This window comes from Brassica napus, chromosome C5 (genome assembly GCF_020379485.1).
Source record: "Brassica napus cultivar Da-Ae chromosome C5, Da-Ae, whole genome shotgun sequence".
Lineage (NCBI taxonomy): Eukaryota > Viridiplantae > Streptophyta > Magnoliopsida > Brassicales > Brassicaceae > Brassica > Brassica napus.
The window spans coordinates 47,413,509-47,434,502 of record NC_063448.1 but is presented as its reverse complement, the minus strand read 5'-3'; the positions used below and the strand labels follow the sequence as shown (position 1 = coordinate 47,434,502).

At 36.4% G+C, this 20,994-nt stretch overlaps 2 protein-coding genes and 1 pseudogene across 2 annotated transcripts; 2 read left to right on the top strand and 1 right to left on the bottom strand.

The window, feature by feature from the left end:
• The first annotated feature begins 1,926 nt into the window (after positions 1–1,926).
• Positions 1,927–2,559, top strand: LOC106452114 (rapid alkalinization factor 23). Its single transcript, XM_013894134.3, has one exon. The coding sequence runs from the start codon at positions 1,939–1,941 to the stop codon at positions 2,359–2,361; it is 423 nt and encodes a 140-aa protein (XP_013749588.2). The 5' UTR covers positions 1,927–1,938; the 3' UTR covers positions 2,362–2,559.
• A 1,644-nt stretch (positions 2,560–4,203) lies between these two features.
• On the bottom strand, positions 4,204–6,021 carry LOC111198269 (annotated as a pseudogene).
• A 3,288-nt stretch (positions 6,022–9,309) lies between these two features.
• On the top strand, positions 9,310–11,821 carry LOC106452113. Its single transcript, XM_013894132.3, has 2 exons — positions 9,310–9,749; positions 10,103–11,821. The coding sequence occupies exon 2, from the start codon at positions 10,378–10,380 to the stop codon at positions 11,341–11,343; it is 966 nt and encodes a 321-aa protein (XP_013749586.1). The 5' UTR covers positions 9,310–9,749; positions 10,103–10,377; the 3' UTR covers positions 11,344–11,821.
• Positions 11,822–20,994: the final 9,173 nt, after the last annotated feature.

Genomic DNA, 20,994 nt, shown 5'->3' with positions numbered 1-20,994 from the left:
CAAATTTCTGCTTTAAAATATTTTTTACATGAAATATAAATTAAAAATTAAAAATAACAGTAATAATAAAACAAATTTTTTTAAAAAGTTATCATTTTCATAGAAAACATTCTCTTTTTGTATGTAATAATTTTATAAGTAAAAATGTGAATAAAATTTATAAATACATATGTTAGAGTAATAATTATATAAACCTATATATTTGATAATTAAATATAATCAAAATATACATATAATTATATATTTGCCATATCGGAACGGATATCTGCTTTTCAAAATTTTAGTATTTGTGGTTAATTTGCTTCTCAAATACCATGATATTTAGTATTTGTTTTGTTTTAAAAGTTTAAGAATATCCAATTTGGATTCAATCGAAACGAATAGCCAGTTAAATCAAATTTGACTGATACAATGCCCAATCATGCGGCGCACCCTACCCTATGATTCTAATCTGAGATGGAAACGCGTAAATCGGTGAGAACAAAAAAAACTGCAGAGAAAAAATTGAATAAAATCCAAATAAAGCTCAATTCTCCGTAAATATAGGTCCAAATCATAAAATCTTCTGTTTGGTGGCGGCGTGGCGCTGCCGCATGATATGGCTTTAATAATAAAATCAGTTTCATTGATGTCAAAACAAAATATTCAATTAGATGAAATTACAATTACAAACTAGAGTTCGTGACAAAAAAAAAACAACTACAATAACTGTAGCACGGCCAGTAGCTCAAGGCCATTGACAGTCCCTCTTGGACCTTAGCATCAGGGGTTCAATCCCTTCCTGCCTCAAGAGGCTTTCATCTCTGTGAAAGTTTGTGCTATCGGGCCAGTCCGTTGTGGTCCGAAAGTCGACAAACAAAAAAAAAATAACTGTAGCAAAGTAAACCTCCTTAATTTCTTTTAAAATGTTGGCATTTTACTCGCTATGTTTTCAAAAAAATCTGAAATAATCACATATCATGGTAGAAAACCATTCATAATTGTACAAACTAAAAGTAAATGCGTTTTATAATTGTACAAACTAAAAGTAAATGCGTTTTGTAGTATTCTTATCTACCCTTGTACTCATTTTTTATTGTTAGTACTTTAAAACATTAGATTTTTCAAATGTATGTGCATAATGAGTTAATGACATAAGCCAAAACATGATCATAACTCTTATTGACATTTTGTAGTATAATTGTTCTACTTATGATTCTGATTAAAAACATTATGATATTTGCGAAAAATAAAAGACATTCAAGAGTGAATATAAGAAAGTAAAAAGAAGTTTCATTCAAATCACAAAACAGAGCATACAAGTTTATTAAAAGACAAATCTCCAAAATAGCACATTTCTAAGTTTATATCACAAAAATAGCACTCAAAAACTAAAAAGACCAAAATAGCACCTTTCTAAGTTTATCTTTTGAAAATTTTAATTTTTTTATTTTTCAAAATTTGAAATCTTATCCCCAAAACCTCATTTCTCAACTCTAAACCCTAAACCCTAAACCCTAAACCCTAAACCCTAAACTCTAAACCCTAAATCCTAAACCCCACCCTTTAACTATAAACCCTAAGTTTGTGACTTTTGATAAAACATTAAGTGCTATTTTTGTGACTTTTGACCTTGAATGCTAGTTTGGAAAAAAAAACTTGATTTAGTGCTATTTTTGTTTTTTTTTCTTTATTAAATTGGTTTATATAATTACAGTAAACTGTCGATAATACCAGTAAAGTGGCCAAGAAAGTTAAGAAAGAACATAAAAAGTAAGGTGGATGTCTCCATCAAAACACTTAGCGCATTATTAAACACCCTTAGATCTGAAGCTAACAAAAGAGCCCACTTGTAAAAGCTGTCTTAACATCACACGAAAGTCAAGTGGTAGTATCGTAATTACTCACATCTGTAGTGTCATTTCGACATGTTACTTCTCTTTTAACTAAACCTCGTCTATGTTTCTCTTTCATCAAAGTTCGTGCACTGAAAAAAATATGAGAGGACTCTCCAGAAACTCCGGCACCGCGGCGATTCTCGCGATCTTTGCAATCCTCGCCGTTCAGCACTTGACCGTAGCCGCTGATTTCCTTCCGTTGGAGACAGAGTGCCGCGGTACCATCGCCGAGTGCTCGGTTTCCGCCGCGCTCGGAGAAGAAGGAGATCTATTCTACGGCGGAGGAATGGGAGCAGAGTTCGAGATGGACTCGGAGATCAACCGGCGCATGTTAGCGAACAGGAGGTACATCAGCTACGGTGCGCTGAGGAGAAACAGTGTACCTTGCTCACGACGCGGCGCATCTTACTACAATTGCCGACGTGGCGCTCACGCCAACCCTTACTCTCGCGGCTGCAGTGTCATCACTCGCTGCCGGCGATAAATCTGTAACTTTTCTCAATATTCTTTTCTTTTTCTTATATATATTTTCAGATAATTTCTCAGTTTCATTGCAATATTCATACGCATATATAGCTATATATATATATATATGTAAATCTCTCTGGAAATAATCTCCGTCATTGATGTAAAAGTACCAAGAAAATAAGCATGGAATGGAATTAGATAATGAACGTTGTAATCGATAGTATCATCAGTGATATAGGAATGTGTTGAAGTAATATTGGATTTAAATGGAATATTTATAGGCAGGTTTTTTTTTTTGTCATGATTATAGGCAGGTAATGCGTACTATCCCTTATAATAAAATAGTGTACTATACGAGTGTTCATCGGTGCATCACGCATGTTCTAGAGAAATAACAGAACCTAAGAAATAAAATATGGTGCAAGTATGATCGCTAACTAGGTAAAAGAATAAAGTTTTTATTTTATGTAAATAATGATGGAAAAAAAGAGAGACGATAATATGATTTGGTTGGGTGCCAACTAAAGCCAGCTTCACCTGTACCCCTTTCGGCAGAGCCACACGTGCAGGATAATCTGTAATACTTTTTTTTTGGGTCGAATAATTAATCTGTAATACTAGAATTATTAAAAAGATCCATGAATTTCGATATGAAATATGTTAAGTCACGAGAACTCCAACGTGTAAGACCAAACACATAAGCTCTTCATCATTAATTGGAACTTGGAAGTGACCATTATTTGGAGGGCAAACTTGTCAAAGAAAATAAAAACTTTACATTAACTCATACTAGTTACAGATGGTTAAGGACCCAAACGTTAAATATCGCAACAACAATTCAATTGGAGTCAATATTTATTTATTGCACTTTCAAATCTAACGGGTCATGTCACATTTTGACATACAAATGTACAAAAAAGCGTGTCACCACATCTCTCTCCCCAAAACTAATGGAGAGCTCAGAGGCAAACCAAACTCATCACCGATTGTTTTGTTATATTCATTCGAATTATTATGTACATATTTGATCTAATGATGAAGAAACTCACTAGGTGGCCACGCGGATATGGGCTTGCTTTAGGGCCCATTTGAAAACCCGGAGAGAGGGTCCATCCGTGGGCTGCACCTCCCCTTGGGGATTAGTCTGGGCCTCGGCCTGGGATACCCCCAGGTTAACCAAAAAAAAAAAAAAAAAAAAAAAAAAAAAAAAAAAACTCAAATATTATACAGAAATTAGAAAGTATCTATTGTGTGCATACAAAACAACAAACGACAACTTCATCTTCCGGGTCCTTGTCACGCGGACTTAGCTTTCCCATATCCTTAATATACAAATCTCTCAATACAATAAACATATTGTTTTCAATATAATTCAATTTGGGCAGATTCGAATGTTACATCATATTCAGTAGCTGGCATTGATCTTTTATTTATTTTTCGGGATCAGTGAGTTAATTAGTGTATTTTAGATATTTAAAAAACACGAGTCCTCTACCTACCATTTTTTCAAATGTCAGTCACTCGGAAGCGATGGGACTCCGATGGAGTATCGATCAAACAACAACCCTTTTGAACCCACCAAGGATGGACTCAAACAGAAATAATTGTGCCTTTCAATCATTCACACCCAAATGTATTCGTGGATGCATGGTTCTAAGTTCCAACAAGGTTATTTTGTAAGTAGTTCCAAGTGTACTAGGACAGATTCTCTTACGTTATGTAAAATATTTATAAAGAGAGCTAACTCTAGCTGCAACAAAAACGATGAATTTATGAATGAAAAAAACAAACAAAATCAAAATCATTATTAGCTTCCTCAGCATCAAACGCCAATCTAAGAGAAAATAAAGTAATGAAACTAAACTTGTAATAATGCTTCTTCTCTTGGACTTCCAGGAACTGGGACCAAACTTGGAAAATAAGTACAATGCACAGGCCAAGGATCAACCACAGAATTTAGTTTGACTTTGCTGATCAACTTGTTTTCTTTCACAATATAGATCCAAGGATGGCCAGTTTCGTCGCAAGAACACATAACAAGCCTTTTATCATCGATGAAGTAACTTGGCTGAGAGCTGGAAAATATTCATTCGATACTAAACCTGGAAAGTTAGGTATAGACAAAGTCCTGAAGTTCATCCAAACCACATCATCACCATCCTCAACGTTAATCTTGTTCTTGGTCACCCAAATCTCAATCTTCTTTGTCTTGTTGTAGCATTGTTTCAACAACGAAAACCGATCTCCCTTGAAGACCCGAAGGACAAGAGCATTGCGAGGATGGTTCATCCCACATGGTAGATCACAAAAGAATGTATAGAATCTCTCGCTCGAAAAATCGAAGTTAATTAGATGGTACAAGAGATCAGTCTTGTCATAGAAAGCAATCCAATACAAATTTCCATGTAACGATACACCACATCTCGTGAATAAGGTAGTTACTTTATCTTCCAGACTTTTGTCTCCCCTTCTAGCCTTCAACTTGAGGTCTTTCCAACTCGAGCACTCGTTGCGAGAGGAACCCCAGTCACTCGACTGAAAATGAGAGGTTGTGAACACAAACTCGACTGAAAGGCGTTCATCGGCTTTCACCTTCCATTGCACTTCATGAGTCAACCATCACTCATACGAAATTGAGATTGCCAAATCAACCTTCTTCTCATACGAAATTGAGATTGCCGAGTCAACCTTCTTCTTTCAGGCTTTGGGGGTTCCACATGGAATGGTTCTTCAAGTAAGACTCAATAATGGTCTTGTAACGTCTTTCCTCAGCTCTCATTTTATTATTATTATTATTATTATTATTATTATTATTATAACCTATGCCATCGACTTCGAAACTACATTGGCTAACATCAGCTTTGATCCATCTACTTTGTTTCAACCACGGGTTCCAAACCGCGGCTTCTTTTTTCTTGCGACATAGCAAGAACTCATTGCAGTCAGCCAAATGTTTAATATCAGATTCTTTACCGGTAACATCCAATGTTAACTCACGCACCATTATCTTAGGGTCAATGCTTACCGAATAAATCTTGGACTTGGTTGCTAGAATGAATCGAAACGTCAACTTGTGGTTATCGATGAACGTCTTATCGTTGAAGAGATCGTCCCATCTTATGCAAACGGTTCTGAAGCGAACAAGAGATATTGGAGGGACATGAGTGAGTATTTCTTCAACCAACTCCCATGGAAGCTGTTCCTGATCTTGCACGCCTGTCTCTTTTATCGTTTTGGTTGAATCCATCGTCTATTTTCGTAGCTAGGGTTTGAACTTTGAACCGTATCTTTTCAAAGTAGAGGATCCGATGGACAAAACAATAAATACCTATTTCTCGAAAAAAAGAATGAATTTGCCAACTATGATTCAAAACTTGATTTTAAATACAAAACTATATCAAAACTTGAATCAAATGCAAAACTAACATAAAAGCCTTGTAAAATTACAGCCATTCACTTGTGACCAAACAAAAAAACAGAACTCATTTTTACGAATATAGCCCCAGAAAGTCGTCTGAGTCTTCTGAGATACTGTAAGTCATCTAGACGACTTCCAGGGAAGTTTTCTGGTGTAGTTGATCTTAAAAATAATTTAGATTTTTTTTTATAAATATTTTGAAAAATTAAAATCATGTAATTATAAACAATTTTAAGTAATATAAATTAAGATATAATAAAATTAAATAGTTTTCAATATAGATGAGTGAAAGTAGTTAATCATGATATTCTTTGGCCTAGGGTTTGACAATATATGTTGTAGTATTGTATGTATTTTTAGGGTTAGATTTTGGAAAGTTTAAATATTTTTTTGAAAAATTAAAATTTTACCTATATGTGTTTATTTTTGTGTATAGTAAACACTTTTTAAGTTTAATTTGATTTTATGAAGTGTTTAGTTAGTTAATTTAGTTTAGGGGTTATGCTTAGGGTCTAAACGACTAACAAGTAAGTCGTCTAGCGATTAGAAGACTTCTCTAAAAGTCTTCTAACTCCCGCTAAAAATATTTTAGTTTCCCGCTAAAAGTATTGAAGTCTTCTGGGCGACTTACAAGTAAGTCGTCTAGTAAGTCTTCTATTAGAAGATTTATTTGAAAGTCTTCTGAATCGAAAATATTTAACCTTATTGGAATTTTTGTCTCCATATATAAAGAAAAATTTACACATCCTCTCTCCTCCTCTCAAATGGCTGCAACAAAAATGGTATGTTCCTCATTATAAAACGCTCAAACCTCTCTCTAATCACTTTAAACATATAAACACCAAACTTTATATCAATTTATTGTTTTTGTCTCATGTCTTTCTCACTAGTTTATCTTGTTTTGCAGGTTATTTTGTGATTTGCATGTGTACTCTTTTAGTTATGATTTTTTTTTGTAAATTTGAAGAGATATTAATAAAAAAATTGGTAAATATGTTCATATTCCACAATATTCCACTCATAGCAAAAACCATCATTGATTCATATAACAATAATGATACTTAAGACATTGATACAACATATTAAGAATCATTTTAACCATTCTATTCACTCATAGCAAAAAAATCATTGATGCATATAACAATAATGATACTTAAGTCATTGATACAACTTCTTAAGAAACAAGTATTTTACCCACTCATTGTAATAATCATCATTGGTGCATACTTAAGATATGAAAACAAACAAACTAGTCAAAACATATCACAATTTTTACAAGTTTGTGTTGAAAAACTTAGTCAAATTTAGTAAAACTAAGGCATAAAACATATTTTGAAAATATGAGTTTTACATATCTTGAAGTTACTTAATACTCTTAAAAATACAAGTTATTCAAAAACTAACGTAGAAGACTTCCACATAAGTCTTCTCGGATCAGCTAGAAACTTTAATAAACATGAATGTTGGTAACCTCATAAATATCACTAATTATGTTATAAATTTCATTCAGTAGCTAAAATATTGATTAATAGACATGAATTAACAAGAAAATGTTAAAAATTCTTTATAGTTTTAGAGAAAATGAAAGTTTATTAAACATTGACGCAGACGACTTCCACAGAGGTTGTCTGGCAGACTTCTAGGAAGTCGTCCATTTAGGTTAGTTTTGCAATTGATTTTAAACCTAGACGACTTACATGGAAGTCTAGGGAAAACGAGTTAGTTTTACATTTGAGTGGATTGTATCAGAAATTTGACTTTTCCTGGACGACTTACACGTAAGTCGTCCAATAGAAAATTAAAAAAATTAATATTTTGTTATACGTAGACGACTTCCATGTAAGTCGTCTCAGGTTAGTTTTGCAATTGAAAAATAAAACAAAAAAAATTATTTTTGTTGACGACTTACACGGAAGTCGTCCGTCCGACCAGAAGACTTACATTTAAAATTCAATTGCAAAACTACCCTTTACATTGACCAGAAGACTTCCATGTAAGTCGTATGGACAAACAGATTTGGGAAAGAAACTGATTTCACAGGTTGAATAGTTTCAACCAGTAAGATAACTTGTTTAGCACACATAAGTCTTTTTCAAGCATCGAGAATCTCGAACAAAAGTGACCCACCAAGAATCGTAAGCTTCAATGGCTTTATGAACCATAAAAATTTTAGAATCAAAATCTTGGTGTTTTTTGGATGAATATGGAGAAAAAGTGAAAGATGTGTTGTCTTTAGCTCATAAGAATTGAGAAAGAAAGAGTGTAAATCAATTTTTAGGTGCATTAAGAGCTTCAAATTGGTTGCTCATGGTGGTTGGTGTATTGATGGCAATGACAATATTGTGAATACTTGAGAAAGATGAGGGTGATAGAGTAAAATATACATTTCCGGAAAGAAAAAAAGTGATGGCATTTTCGTGAATAATCTGAACTTTGGAGGTGAAAGAGGCAAGTCAAAGTTCCAAAAAAAACATGGGTTAGTTTTGTGTTTGGGTATGAATGGTGACCAAGGAACGATGATGAATAATGCATTCCCTAACATTCCTAAAAAATCACCATTCATAAGGAATAATTTTTCTTTCTTCTTCCCTACCATTCTTTTTTTTTTGTAGAGAAATAAAGAACAAAGTTATTCCTTGTTAAATATGGGATGAAACAATCATTCCTTTTCATTCCTGCAATTTTATTCCTCTACGTTCATTTCCTATTCGTTCATCTTGTTTTCAGAATGATCACCAGTTGAACCCTTTGACTACACGTTTTGAGTCATATTTGCAAAAAACCTAAAAAAAAAACAATAAATACTTAGGGTTTCACATGTGAGTAACGTGACAGCAGTTGATGAGTTTAGCAGGTTTAGTCTAGAGGAACATTGTGTATACAAATTATTTTATGAAATAATTAATTAATAAATATATATATGGAATAATTGAGAAACTAAAAACTATCATATATATAATTAAATTAGTTTACAAATAAATCAAAATAAGTATCATCATTTATTTACAATCATATTATGGTAAAATAAATTCAAATAGTCATTTTTATATATTTAATATGGTATATAATTAAGTTTAAATGATATTAACATAGATATATAGTATATTTTGATATGATTATTTGTTAAATGAGGCTTTATACTCAGATTTTTAAAAATCTTTTTATAACATTTAACCAAGATAAATTTTTTTATCAGTGTGAAACTATTAATAGTTTAAATAATTTATAACTGTTTTTTAAATAATTAAAAATTATTATAGTTTAATTATTTTTTGGATACAATAAAATTTTTATAAATTTTACTCGATAAATTAATACACTATAAATTACTAACAACTCAAAACTACGAATAAGTGAAAAAGATTTATTAAATAGATATTACGATATAGGTTTTGTAAATATATAAAATTTCAAAATATTTTTAGTTATATTCACTTGTGCAATTTTGGACTGACGATATTTTCCTATTTTCTTCCAAATTAACATTTATCAAATTATACATAATCTAAACAAAGGGTGTTATAAATCAAAGACACTGATCTAAACTAGATGAAAGTATAAAAAAAAGTTAAATCTAATTTCAGCTTATTTAGAACAATGAAACAAACATTGTCTAATTGAGAGGAATAATGCAATCCAATAGCAATAATCTTGGTTTATAAAATCTTGAAACGTATCTAAAAATTCTCTCGCTTTGGGCGACGGCGACGGCGATGGCGAAAAACTAGGGTTAAGATGTTTCGACAAGGATGGGATCCTGGGGAGCAAATGGTCTCAGGGGATAAAGGAAGAGTAGATCTTCATTATTACGATGTTTCGACAAGGATGGGATCCGAAATTGGCGAACGGAAGCAAAGATCTCCGAAGAAAGTTCAGGAAATTTGGAAAGTCTGAGTGGTCAAGGCAAATAGAATCGGAGAAATCTTTGGTTTTATTCCGGATTGGAGAGTTTTCTTCAATCTTCTTTCAATCACTCGATCTTGATGGTACGATTCTCGTTCTCATTAAAACGGAATCGAAAGATCTTGTCTTTTTATGTCTATAGTACAGCTAAGGCTCGATTAATTTTATTAAAGAGTTGGAAAGTATTGATTTGGGATTTGCGAGGTTTTTGGATAATCTGGTGGTCTAGGATTGGAAGAGGGTTAGTGAATAATCGTATCAATTATTTGAATCTGGAAATATCGGGAGTTAAGACGTGTGATAGGATCTCTACTTCATGGGATCACTATAAAACAGAGGAGTTGTTCGCAGTTTCAAAGCACATCTCTTTTTTCTTTATAACTATCTCTGAAGTTTATTGTGATTTTTTTTCTGGTGCTTGGTATCAATGGCTCAGGGACAACTTATTGAGAACTCGAGGAGTGTGGAAGGAAACAATAAAAGGTTGAATATCTCGGTGCCTCATTTTGACAACTCGGCGTTGATTCAAGGGTACGCAAAGACTTTGGTGGGCCGATGTATGAATCCTGATGAGCAAGACGTTGAAGGCTTTGGTGGTTACTTTGCCGAAAATTTGGAAATTGGAAACCCGGGTCACAGGGGACAGATCTGGGTTTGGGAAGGTTTCAGTTCGACTTTGAGAAAGATGAAGACATTGAGGCCGTTCTGAGGATGCAGCCTTTTCATTTTGACTACTGGATGCTCTCACTGGTCCGTTGGCAACCGAGGAAGGAGCGTAACTACCCTTCGGAGATTACATTTTGGGTTAAAGTCCTAGGTGTTCCTCTCGAATTTTGGGCTGCTCAGACGTTCGAGAGCATTGGTGAGGCTCTCGGGGAGTGGCTGGAAGTGGATATGGATCATGGGAGGATCAAAGTGAAGCTTGACGGCTACAAGGAGTTACGGTTTGAGATCACTGTTGATTTCAAGGGTGGAGAGTTTCATGATGGGGAAGAGGCTTTGATTTCACTCAGGTATGAGAAGCTGTTTGGCTACTGCCACATCTGCTTTAGTCTTTGCCATAAGACGGAGTTGTGCCTGTTGAATCCAAAGAGTTTGGAAAGAAAGAAAGAGAGCAGAGATGCGATCTCGGGTAAACAGGGTGATCGAGCAAGGAGCTATAAGGGAGTGGTGATAAATGGCAACTCTGGTTATCATGATAAGGAAAAGGAACACATAGACTATGTCGGGAAGGGGAAGGGCAAGATGTATGAAGAGCCGGAATCAAAATGGGTTAAGGTACCTGAGAGAGACAATACAAGAACTTCTAACAATCGCTATAGTGGCAGAGGGGATGAAGGAGGCTCTCGCAATAGAAATCTCATCTGGGAAACAGTTAGAAATCATCATCCAGAGGAACGTGGCAGAGCATCTCGCTGTAAGAACACTCCGGCTCTGGTAGGTACTCTAAAGGTATCTGTCGCTTCTGAGAATGTGGAGAAAGCTGTAGCGTTAGTTAATGATACAGTGGGACATAGGAATCAAAAGCTAGATGAGGATGTAATGGATTTTGATGAACATGGGGTTGACGTAGAGGGACAAGATGAGGTTCTCTGTGATGCTGGACGGGTTGAAGAAACTGAGGAAGAGATCGAGGAAACTGATACCTTTCCTGAGGATCTGAATGCGATCACATAGCTCGAATCTCTGACAGAGGAGATGGGAGATAAGGCGCTCGCAGTTGGGGAGGGATTGGGTGATGGCACAAAGAAGAAGGGAGTTCGCAAGGCGCTGTTCAATCAGACAATCATGAATGGTGGGAATCCTGAGAAGAAGTTTTTTCAGGCAGTCATTTCAACCCGTAAGCAAGCTCCAGCTAAGGCAGGTACCCGTCAGGGCGGTGGCTCCAAGCAATCAGAGGATAAGGGTCCCTCAAACCCTGATCCCAGCTCTTCAAAACCTTAAGAATTATGAATTGTCTCCGCTTTGAAGATCTGTGGTCCGAGTATGTGGTTGGTCTTCGTGTGTTTCTTTTTTATCGTTTAATAAGCTCTTTGAGCATCTATTTGTGTTTCTCCTTTGAGTTTTATTGCCAATATGTTGGCTTTTGTTTTATTGCAAGTTGTTGTCTTAAGGCTATTTGGAATAAAACTGGTTTACTTGGTGTTTGCTTCTATTGTGAAATGGTTTATTTGGGGAAGAATTTTTTATGGTTTCGTGATCAATGGGGTAAGTTATGTGTTGCAGGATCTCATAAGTTAACAAGTCTTTATGGTTTCTTTGGAAACACGTTGTTATCTGTATTCTTCACAACACATATGCTGCAATTGGTCTCATTAAACCAAATGCAGTGTCTTTCTAGATACTCGGTAATGACGGGTGTTAGATGGTTTTATGAAGTTTCTTAGTCTTTGTCTTTACCGTGGTGGAATTTTGAACTACGGCGGTGTAGCGTTAGAGGATGCGTCATATATTTACTCCCACCGGTTCTATATACTTATATATATTATTTCATACGTGCGAGTAAGCATGAGGGTATAGTTTGTGTGTTATGGTCAAGAGATGGTACTAGGAAAACAATGTGGCCAGTGAGTAGCTGGGTGGACGAGGTTTTAAAGAATTTCTTAAATTTTATGGTTTTGTTAAGAATTATGGGACATCAGGGACACATATTGGAAGGGGATTTAAGGTGGAGTGGTCACGGGACTTTAAGTGAATATGCGGGAGAACAAGTGACTCTATGTGTTTCATATTCTCAAACATTATTAATGTTTGGTACGTGCCTTCATGTAGGAGAAGGAGACATAACAGTATCCAAAGCTTTGGGATTTGACAGTGTTGGAAGTACATGGTATCATTACACCCGCGTTTTTAGCTCTTATGAGCACAATCAAGGCTTTTTAATATGAGAGTTCTAAGCTGGAATTGCAGCCGAATGAGAAGCCATTGGACTATTAGTTATCTTAGGGAAATATGACATAAACATAAACCAGTTTTTTTTATTTTTATCTGAAACAAAACAGGATTTTGGGTTTGTTCAGGGATTTCAAACACATTTCGGCTACGATAATGTGGTTACAGTGGACCCAATTGGGAGGAGTGGTGGTTTAGCTCTTTATTATAACAACGAGTATCAGTTTCAGATTTTATATTCAAGTAATCGTATGATAGACGTGGAGGCTGTGGCTCTTGGGAAAAGGGTTTTCCTAACCTTTGTTTAAGGACATACAGTTCGAAAATTGAGGGAACAAGTTTGGGAACGATTGACTAGGTATAGACTCTCACGATCTGAACCTGGTTTATTATTGGGGATCTAAATGAGATTACGGGCAATCATGAAAAGGAGGGAGGTTCGCTGCGCAACGCAGATTCATTTATCCCTTTTAATAAGATGATTAGAAATAGTGGACTATTAGAGTTTCCGACACGAGGTAACAAACTGTCATGGCAAGGAAGAAGAGGAAAAGAGAAAGGGACTATAACGGTTATATGTCGTCTAGACTGGGCTCTAGCAAACGAAGAGTGGCACACACTTTACCCATTTTTTTATACATAATATCTACGGCTGGTTGGGTCTGATTACCGGCCAGTGGTTGCCTATCTCGAGGACAAAGTTCCCATGAGAAGAGGGCAATTTCGGTTTGATAAACGATGGATCAGACAGGAAGGTCTTATGGAATCAATTGCTATGGGCTGGTCGGATTGTAATGAGGGTCAAACAGTGGATATTGTTACAAAAATTAGCAGTTGTCGCCATGAAATTGCTAAGTGGTGTAAAGACAATCCCCCATATGGAAAGGATAAAATTAACGATCTTCAAAAAGCTCTTGAAAAGGTACAAACAGATGATAACAGGTCTCAGGAGGAAACTTTAGAGGTATCCAGGAAATTGCAGGATGCCTACAAGGATGAAGAAGAATACTGGCATCAGAAAAATCAGAATATGTGGTACTCATCAGGGGACCTCAACACAACATTTTATCATAAATTAACAAAACAACGACGGGTTCGTAATAGGATTGTGGGACTACATGATGAAGCTGGAAATTAGATTACAGAGGAAACATGAGTCGAAAAAGTGGCAGTGGACTATTTCGAAGAATTATTTAGTACAACATCACCATCAGAGTTCGATAGTTTCCTCGCTGAGGTTACACCATCAATCAATTTTCAGATGAATCAAAGGCTGCTAAAGATTGCGACGGAAGATGAGGTTCGCCAGGATCTGTTTATGATGCATTCGGAGAAGGCTCCAGGACCGGATGGAATGACAGCTCTTTTCTTTCAGCTCTCTTGGCACATTATTAAAAACGATGTGGTTGAGATGGTAAATAATTTTCAGGTCTCTGGAGAAATGGACTCAAGGTTAAACATTACTAACATATGTATGATTCCAAAAACGGAGAGGCCCACAAGGATGACAGAGCTACGGTCAATAAGTTTGTGTAATGTAGGATACAAGATTATCTCAAAGGTTTTGTGTCAGAGATTGAAAATTTGTCTTCTCGTACTCATTTTGGAAACGCAATCGGCGTTTGTGCCAGGAATGTTGATATCGGATAATATCCTTATTGCTCAGGAGATGTTTCATGGATTGAGAACAAATAAAGCATGTCAAGGAAAGTATATGGCAATCAAGACGGATATGAGTAAGGCGTATGACAGGGTGGAATGAGATTTTATTCAGGCGCTCCTTCAGAAAATGGGTTTCGATCCTCACTGGATTAAACTAAAGATGGAGTGTATATCATCGGTTCAATATTGGGTTTTGCTGAATGGTCAACCACGTGGTCTTATAATTCCACATCGAGGTTTAAGGCAAGGAGATCCTCTATCTCCTTATTTATTCATTCTGTGCACTGAGGCTTTAATTGCAAACATCAATAAGGCTGAGAGAGAGAAACAATTAACGAGAATGAAGGTAGTCAGAGCCTGCCCATCGATATCCATCTGCTTTTTACAGATGACAGCCTTTTCTTTTGTAAGGCACAGAAGGACGAGTGTCAAACCATTTTCAGGATTTTAAAGAAATATGAGGCTGTCTCGGGGCAACTAATAAATTTTCAAAAATCTTCGATTCAATTTGGACACAGGATTGAGGAATCTAGGCGACAAGAACTGAGGGATATTTTGGGGATACAGAATCTAGGGGGTATGGGATCCTATCTGGGATTGCCGGAGAATCTTGGTGGCTCCAAGATACAAGTGTTTGGATTTGTTCAGGAACGCTTAAATAACCGGATCAATGGTTGGACTTTTAAGTTTTTTACTAAAGGAGGGAAGGAAGTGATCATTAAGTCAGTGGTTACGGCCTTACCAAATCATGTGATGTCATGCTATCGGTTACCAAAGGCAACAACTAAAAAACTGACGAGTGCGGTAGCACAATTCTGGTGGAGCCCCAGGGGTAGTACAAAAGGTATGCATTGGAAATCGTGGGATAAATTATGTACAAATAAGGATGAAGGAGGTTTGAGTTTTAAAGACATTACTGATTTTAACACATCGATGCTTGGTAAACAGTTATGGCGTTTGATAGAGAAGCCCCATACATTATTTTCTCGAGTTTTTAAAGGACGGTACTACAGGAATGCCTCACCCCTGGAACCGATTCGATCATACTCTCCGTCACATGGTTGGCGGAGTATTGTCTCTGCTAGATCTCTGGTTAGCAAATGACTAATCAAAAAGGTGGGATCATGATCATCTATATCTGTATGGAATGATCCATGGCTCCCAACCACTCGCCCGAGACCAGCAAATAAAAATCAACATGACAACTACACAGACCTCACCGTTGACTCTCTCATAGATCCCGCTTCGCGAACTTGGAATTTACAGGCAATTCAGGTTTTGGTGGACCCCCAGGATGTGAAAATCATAGAAAGTATACCACTAAGCAGAACTCAGATGGTGGATAGGGATGGATGGCATTTCACAAAAAATGGAAAATACACGGTCAAATCAGGATATCAAGTAGAACGAGTTTACCCAGATAAGGAAAAACCACCAGCAGTGTTTGGACCTACAGTTGATTTATTGAAAGATTTTTGCTGGAAAGTTCAGTGTCCACCGAAGATGAAGCATTTTTTATGGCAACTGGTGTCTGGATGTATAGCAGTTAAGAAGAATCTGCGAGCGAGAGGTTTACAAGGGGATATACGTTGTTCGAGATGCGGAGCCTCAGAGGAATCAATAAACCATGTGTTTTTTGAATGCCCTCCAGCACTTCAGGTTTGGGCGCTCTCAAAGATACCATCAAATCCAAATATTTTTCCAACTGGTTCTCTCTTCACAACTATGGACCACCTTTTTTGGAGGGTCTCTCCCCAAATGGACACTCATCAGTTTGCATGGATATTATGGTACATTTGGAAATGAAGAAATAATAAAGTCTTCAGTAATTTAGACATTGATCCCATGGAAACGCTCAAATTAGCAGAAACAGAATCAACACTTTGGGCAGAAGCACAAATGGTTAAAACACAGGGAGCAATACATCAGGCTGGGGTTCTGACCCTACCAATGATCTCGGGACGATGGTGTTTCACAGATAGGTCCTGGAAAGAAAATGACTTCTTCTCAGGCCAGAGTTGGTACAGTACTTTAGAAGGTTTTGATGGTTTAATGGGGGCACAAAATGTCAGGGCTAGTCTCTCTCTTCTTCATGCATAGATGGAAGCCTTACTGTGGGCAATGGAGTGTATGAGGAAGTTGCGTCAGTATCAAGTCACATTTGCAATGGATTGTTCTCAATTGGTGAAGATGGTTTCAGAACCTGATGAATGACTAGCATTTGCAATTTATTTGGAAGATATAAAGATCCTTAAAGAAAGCTTCATTAGCTCAGAGCTCATCCATGTATCAAGAACGCTAAACTCAAAGGCGGATAGTCTAGCACGCAGTGCCAGGAAATTACCGTCTTTCGTCGTTCATATGGATGGAGAGCTCCCGTTTTGGTTTACAGAGTCTGTATAAGTCTGTTTATGTTGATGACAAAAAAAAAATGCAATCCAATATTACAAAAGAATAATCAAACTGATAAGTTTTTTATAAGCAAGTCACACACACACACATATATATATATATTAAAAATATTTTATTTATTTTTATGCATATAAATCAAATGTAATTAATTATGTATTTTGTGAATATATATACATCTGTATGAGTATAAAATCACCTAGAAATATAATATGTATGAGTATGGAAAAATCACCTAGTAATATAATATTTATAAAGTGAGCTAACTCTAGCTGCAACAATGACAATGAATTTATGAATGAAAAAATAAACAAAATCGAAATAAACATTAGTTTCTTCAGTATCAAAACCAAACAAGAAGACAAAATAACGTAGTAAAACTAATCTTGTAATCATGCTTCTTCTCTTGGACCTCTAGGAACCGGGACCAAGCTTGGAAAATAGGTACAATGCAAAGGCCAAGGATCAAACACATCATTTAGCTTGACTTTACTGATCAACTTGTTTTCTTCTACAACATAGATCCAAGGATGGCCAATTTCGTCGCAAGAACACAAAACAAGCCTTTTATCGTCGATAAAGTAACTTGGCTGAGAGCAGGAATATTCATTCGATACTAAACGTGGAAAGTTAGGTATAGACAAAGTCATGAAGTTCATCCAAACCACATCATTACCATCCTCAAGGTTAATCTTGTTCTTGGTCACCCAATCTCAATCTTCTTTGTCTTGTAGCATTGTTTCAACAACGATAACCGATCTCCCTTAAAGACCCGATCGAACGACAAGAGCATTGCGAGGATGGTTCATCCCACATGGTAGATCACAAAAGTATGCATAGAATCTCTCGCTCGAAAAATCAAAGTTAAGAAGATGGTACAAGGTATCAGTCTTGTCATAGAAAGCAATCCAATACACATTTCCATGTAAAGATACACCACATCTAGTGAAGAAGATAGCTACTTTATCTTTCAGACTTTTGTCTCCCTGTCTAGGTGTCAACTTGGGGTCTTTCCACACTTCGGAAGAAAAGTCTTGGGTTTCCCACTCGGAATGCTCCGTCCAATAAGGCCATCGGTATCGGGAGCCCTTAGGCCCGTCCCGTAGATATAAATGGGTCGAGAATAAATGAAAAGGAAATTAAAAAAGAGTGGGATGGGCCTTTAGTAAGGGCTGTTCGGGCTCGTCCCGTAGGCGACGTGGCAGCACGGGAGTGGCCGATGGAATCGGTGACTTGTTCGGCTGTTGTTCTCCTCGAGAATTTCGAAATCGAAATCAAAAACAAAAATCAAAAGCTCGATGGCGATGGCGATGGCGATGGCGAAGCCTTGATCTCCAAATCCATCTCTTCAAATCGAAAGGCAACCCTGCGTCTTCTCTCTTTCACTGGAGTGGAAGATCTCTTTATCTCCGTTGGCGAGGTCGCAGCTTCCGTCGTCGTTTGATCCCCAGATCCTCCTCCAAAGCTCAATCCACATCGGTTCGCTTCCGTTCCAATACGACGAGAACCAATCCTCCCCAAAACCTTTGAGAATCGTCCCAATCTTAACAAGGTTTGTTTTTCAAGTCCGATCTGATTTCGAATTTTTTTTTAGGGTTTTGTCGAAATTCGGCGAATAAAATGGTATTTATCCGATGTTGTTTGATTGATTCGAGTGCAAAAGATATATATTCATTGGTTTGAGAACAATTGTATAGATTCTAGGGTTCAGCAATTTATGATAGTTCGTATAGATTTCAAAAGCTTTCTATGGTTCGATTGTATGATTGTTTCGTTGTAGCTTGTGTGATTGTTTCGTTTTGATTGTATGATTGTTTAGTTGGTAAAAAACATCCTTGTTCGGTTCAAATTTCTATGTTCGATTGTTTAGTATAGATTTGAACAACTGTATGATAGTTTCGTATAGATTTCTATGGTTCGAGATCAATTTTTTAACTGGTTTAGAGTTTGATATGTGTGCAAATTCCAATCTGTGAAAATAAGCTCATGTCATTTGTATAGATTTGATTCGTATAGACTAATAGTTTAGAGTTTGATTCGTATAGATTTAAATATCTCATGTCATTTGTCTTGATTAGCTTTCTTCATGAGACTTTGCATTTTCCATAGTTCGTAGTTTATAGATTAATGTTTTTTTTAATCTTGCAATAGTAATGCATTCAACTGATTGTTTCTCTGTCTTGTGTTAGACATTTTGTGGTTGGAAATATTAAATGTTAGATATATATTTAAGCCACTGATGTTTTAAAAGAAAGTTGATAGCTCTTTAGCTATGTAATAAGTTGAGATTAGACATTTCTTGTTTGGAGTTTGCCATTAAGACGGTGATGTACTTTGTATTCTTCACTTCCTCCTATTTAAATCTCTTATCTTTTCTCTCTTCTATCATCTCATTAGTCTTTCTCCAAGAAATCTCTTATATTTTCTTACTGTTATGGATCCAAGCAATCTTCGTAGCCAGTCCTCTAGCTACGTAGCACAGTCAACAAGGCAGCGTTTTCCATGAAAACTTTCCTTATGAAAGTTTTCATTCTAGTGTTAACTTTGGAGAATCACAGACTTTTCCGGCTTTCAGTTCACAACAATCTCAAGATGCACCAGTAGAGACACTAGTAGAGACACCAGCAGCCCGTGTTGTAAGACGTCTAACACTAGGTATGTGCTAGTTAGTTACTGACTTGCTTATGTGCTAGTTTGTGTATGTGCTTAGCTAGTTTTGCGTATGTGAAACAGGGAGAAGATATTACACTTGTGCGAAGAAAGACGACGGCGAATGCCATGTCTACAAATGGTGGGATGAGGCGCTGATGGAGGAGATGAGAGCCAGAGATATACACATGCTTCAGCTGGGTGAAGAGGTAGAAAGCCTAACCCTTTTGACTGACTATGACACAGAGCAGAAGATACGAAACCTAGAGAAGATTGTGGATGATATGGCTAAGGAGAAATCTTCTTTTAGTTATGGGTTTGAGTGATTTGTAATAGGCATAGTTGTTCTTTTTGTTGTAATAGGCTTGGTGGTTATGTTTGGATAATTTTAACTATGTAATCGATGTATTTTCTCGGATGTAACCGACATGGTTTTGTATTTTCTCGGATGTAACTGATATGGTTTTGTACTCTTTTATTTGTGCTCGTGACCAAATAGAATGGCTGACCATAAGTCACATGATCACAAGTTAGATTCTTTATACACATGTTTAACCATAATAAGTTAGATTGTTTATACACATGTTTATTTCATTTATAACCATAAGTCACAAGTTGAGTTTCTTTGTACCAATAAGTCACATGATCCAAAGCCACATGTTTATTTTGCTTTATACCAATAAGTCACAAGATGTACTAAAGAGTTTATACCAATATTCATTCACGGGAGAATTCGTAGAGACTTCTTCTTTATCATATAAGTATTGAGACTTCTTCTCTCATTACAAATGTGCAAAGTCTCATCTTCTCTTAAATTTCTAAACATTTTTTTTCTCTTGTAAAAATTGTCAATGGCTTCTTCTTCCCATTATCATTACCACAAAGATGATGATGATGAATTAGATGACGTATTTGAAGATTTATTTGAAGAAATTGATTTCAATCCAAAACCAAAAGAGCGAAAAACATGAGTTTTTATCGAGAGACACCGGGAAGAAGGCCATTAGAAGCTCTGGAATGATTATTTTAGCAAAACTCCAACATACCCGCACAATGTATTCCGGCGACGGTTTCGAATGAACAAGGCATTATTCTTGCGTATTGTGCATCGTCTCTCTACAGAAGTTGAGTATTTTCATCCCAGAGTAGATGCAACCGGACAGTGGAGTCTAACTCCGCTCCAAAAATGTACCGCAGCAATTCGTCAATTGGCGTATGGTGGTGGGTCTGACACAGTTGACGAATATGTCCGAATTGGTGAAACAACAGCTCGAAGAAGTTTGCACAATTTTGCCACGGGAATAATCCACTTGTTTGGCGATGAATACCTAAGACGTCCCATACCGGAGGATCTGCAAAGACTACTATATATTGGAGAACAACGTGGGTTTCCAGGGATGATTGGAAGCATCGACTGTATGCATTGGGAGTGGAAGAATTGCCCCATGGCTTGGAAAGAAATGTATTCACGAGGAACCGGAAAACCAACGATTGTCTTGGAGGCGGTAGCTTCATATGACCTCTGGATATGGCACGCGTTTTTTGGAGCTCCAGGTACTATGAACGATCTTAATATTCTCGATCGATCACCCATTTTTGATGACATTATTAACGGAATAGCGCCACAAGTTAACTTCTATGTTAATGGTAATCCATACCATTTGGCATATTATCTCACGGATGATATTTATCCGAAATGGGCTACTTTTATTCAAT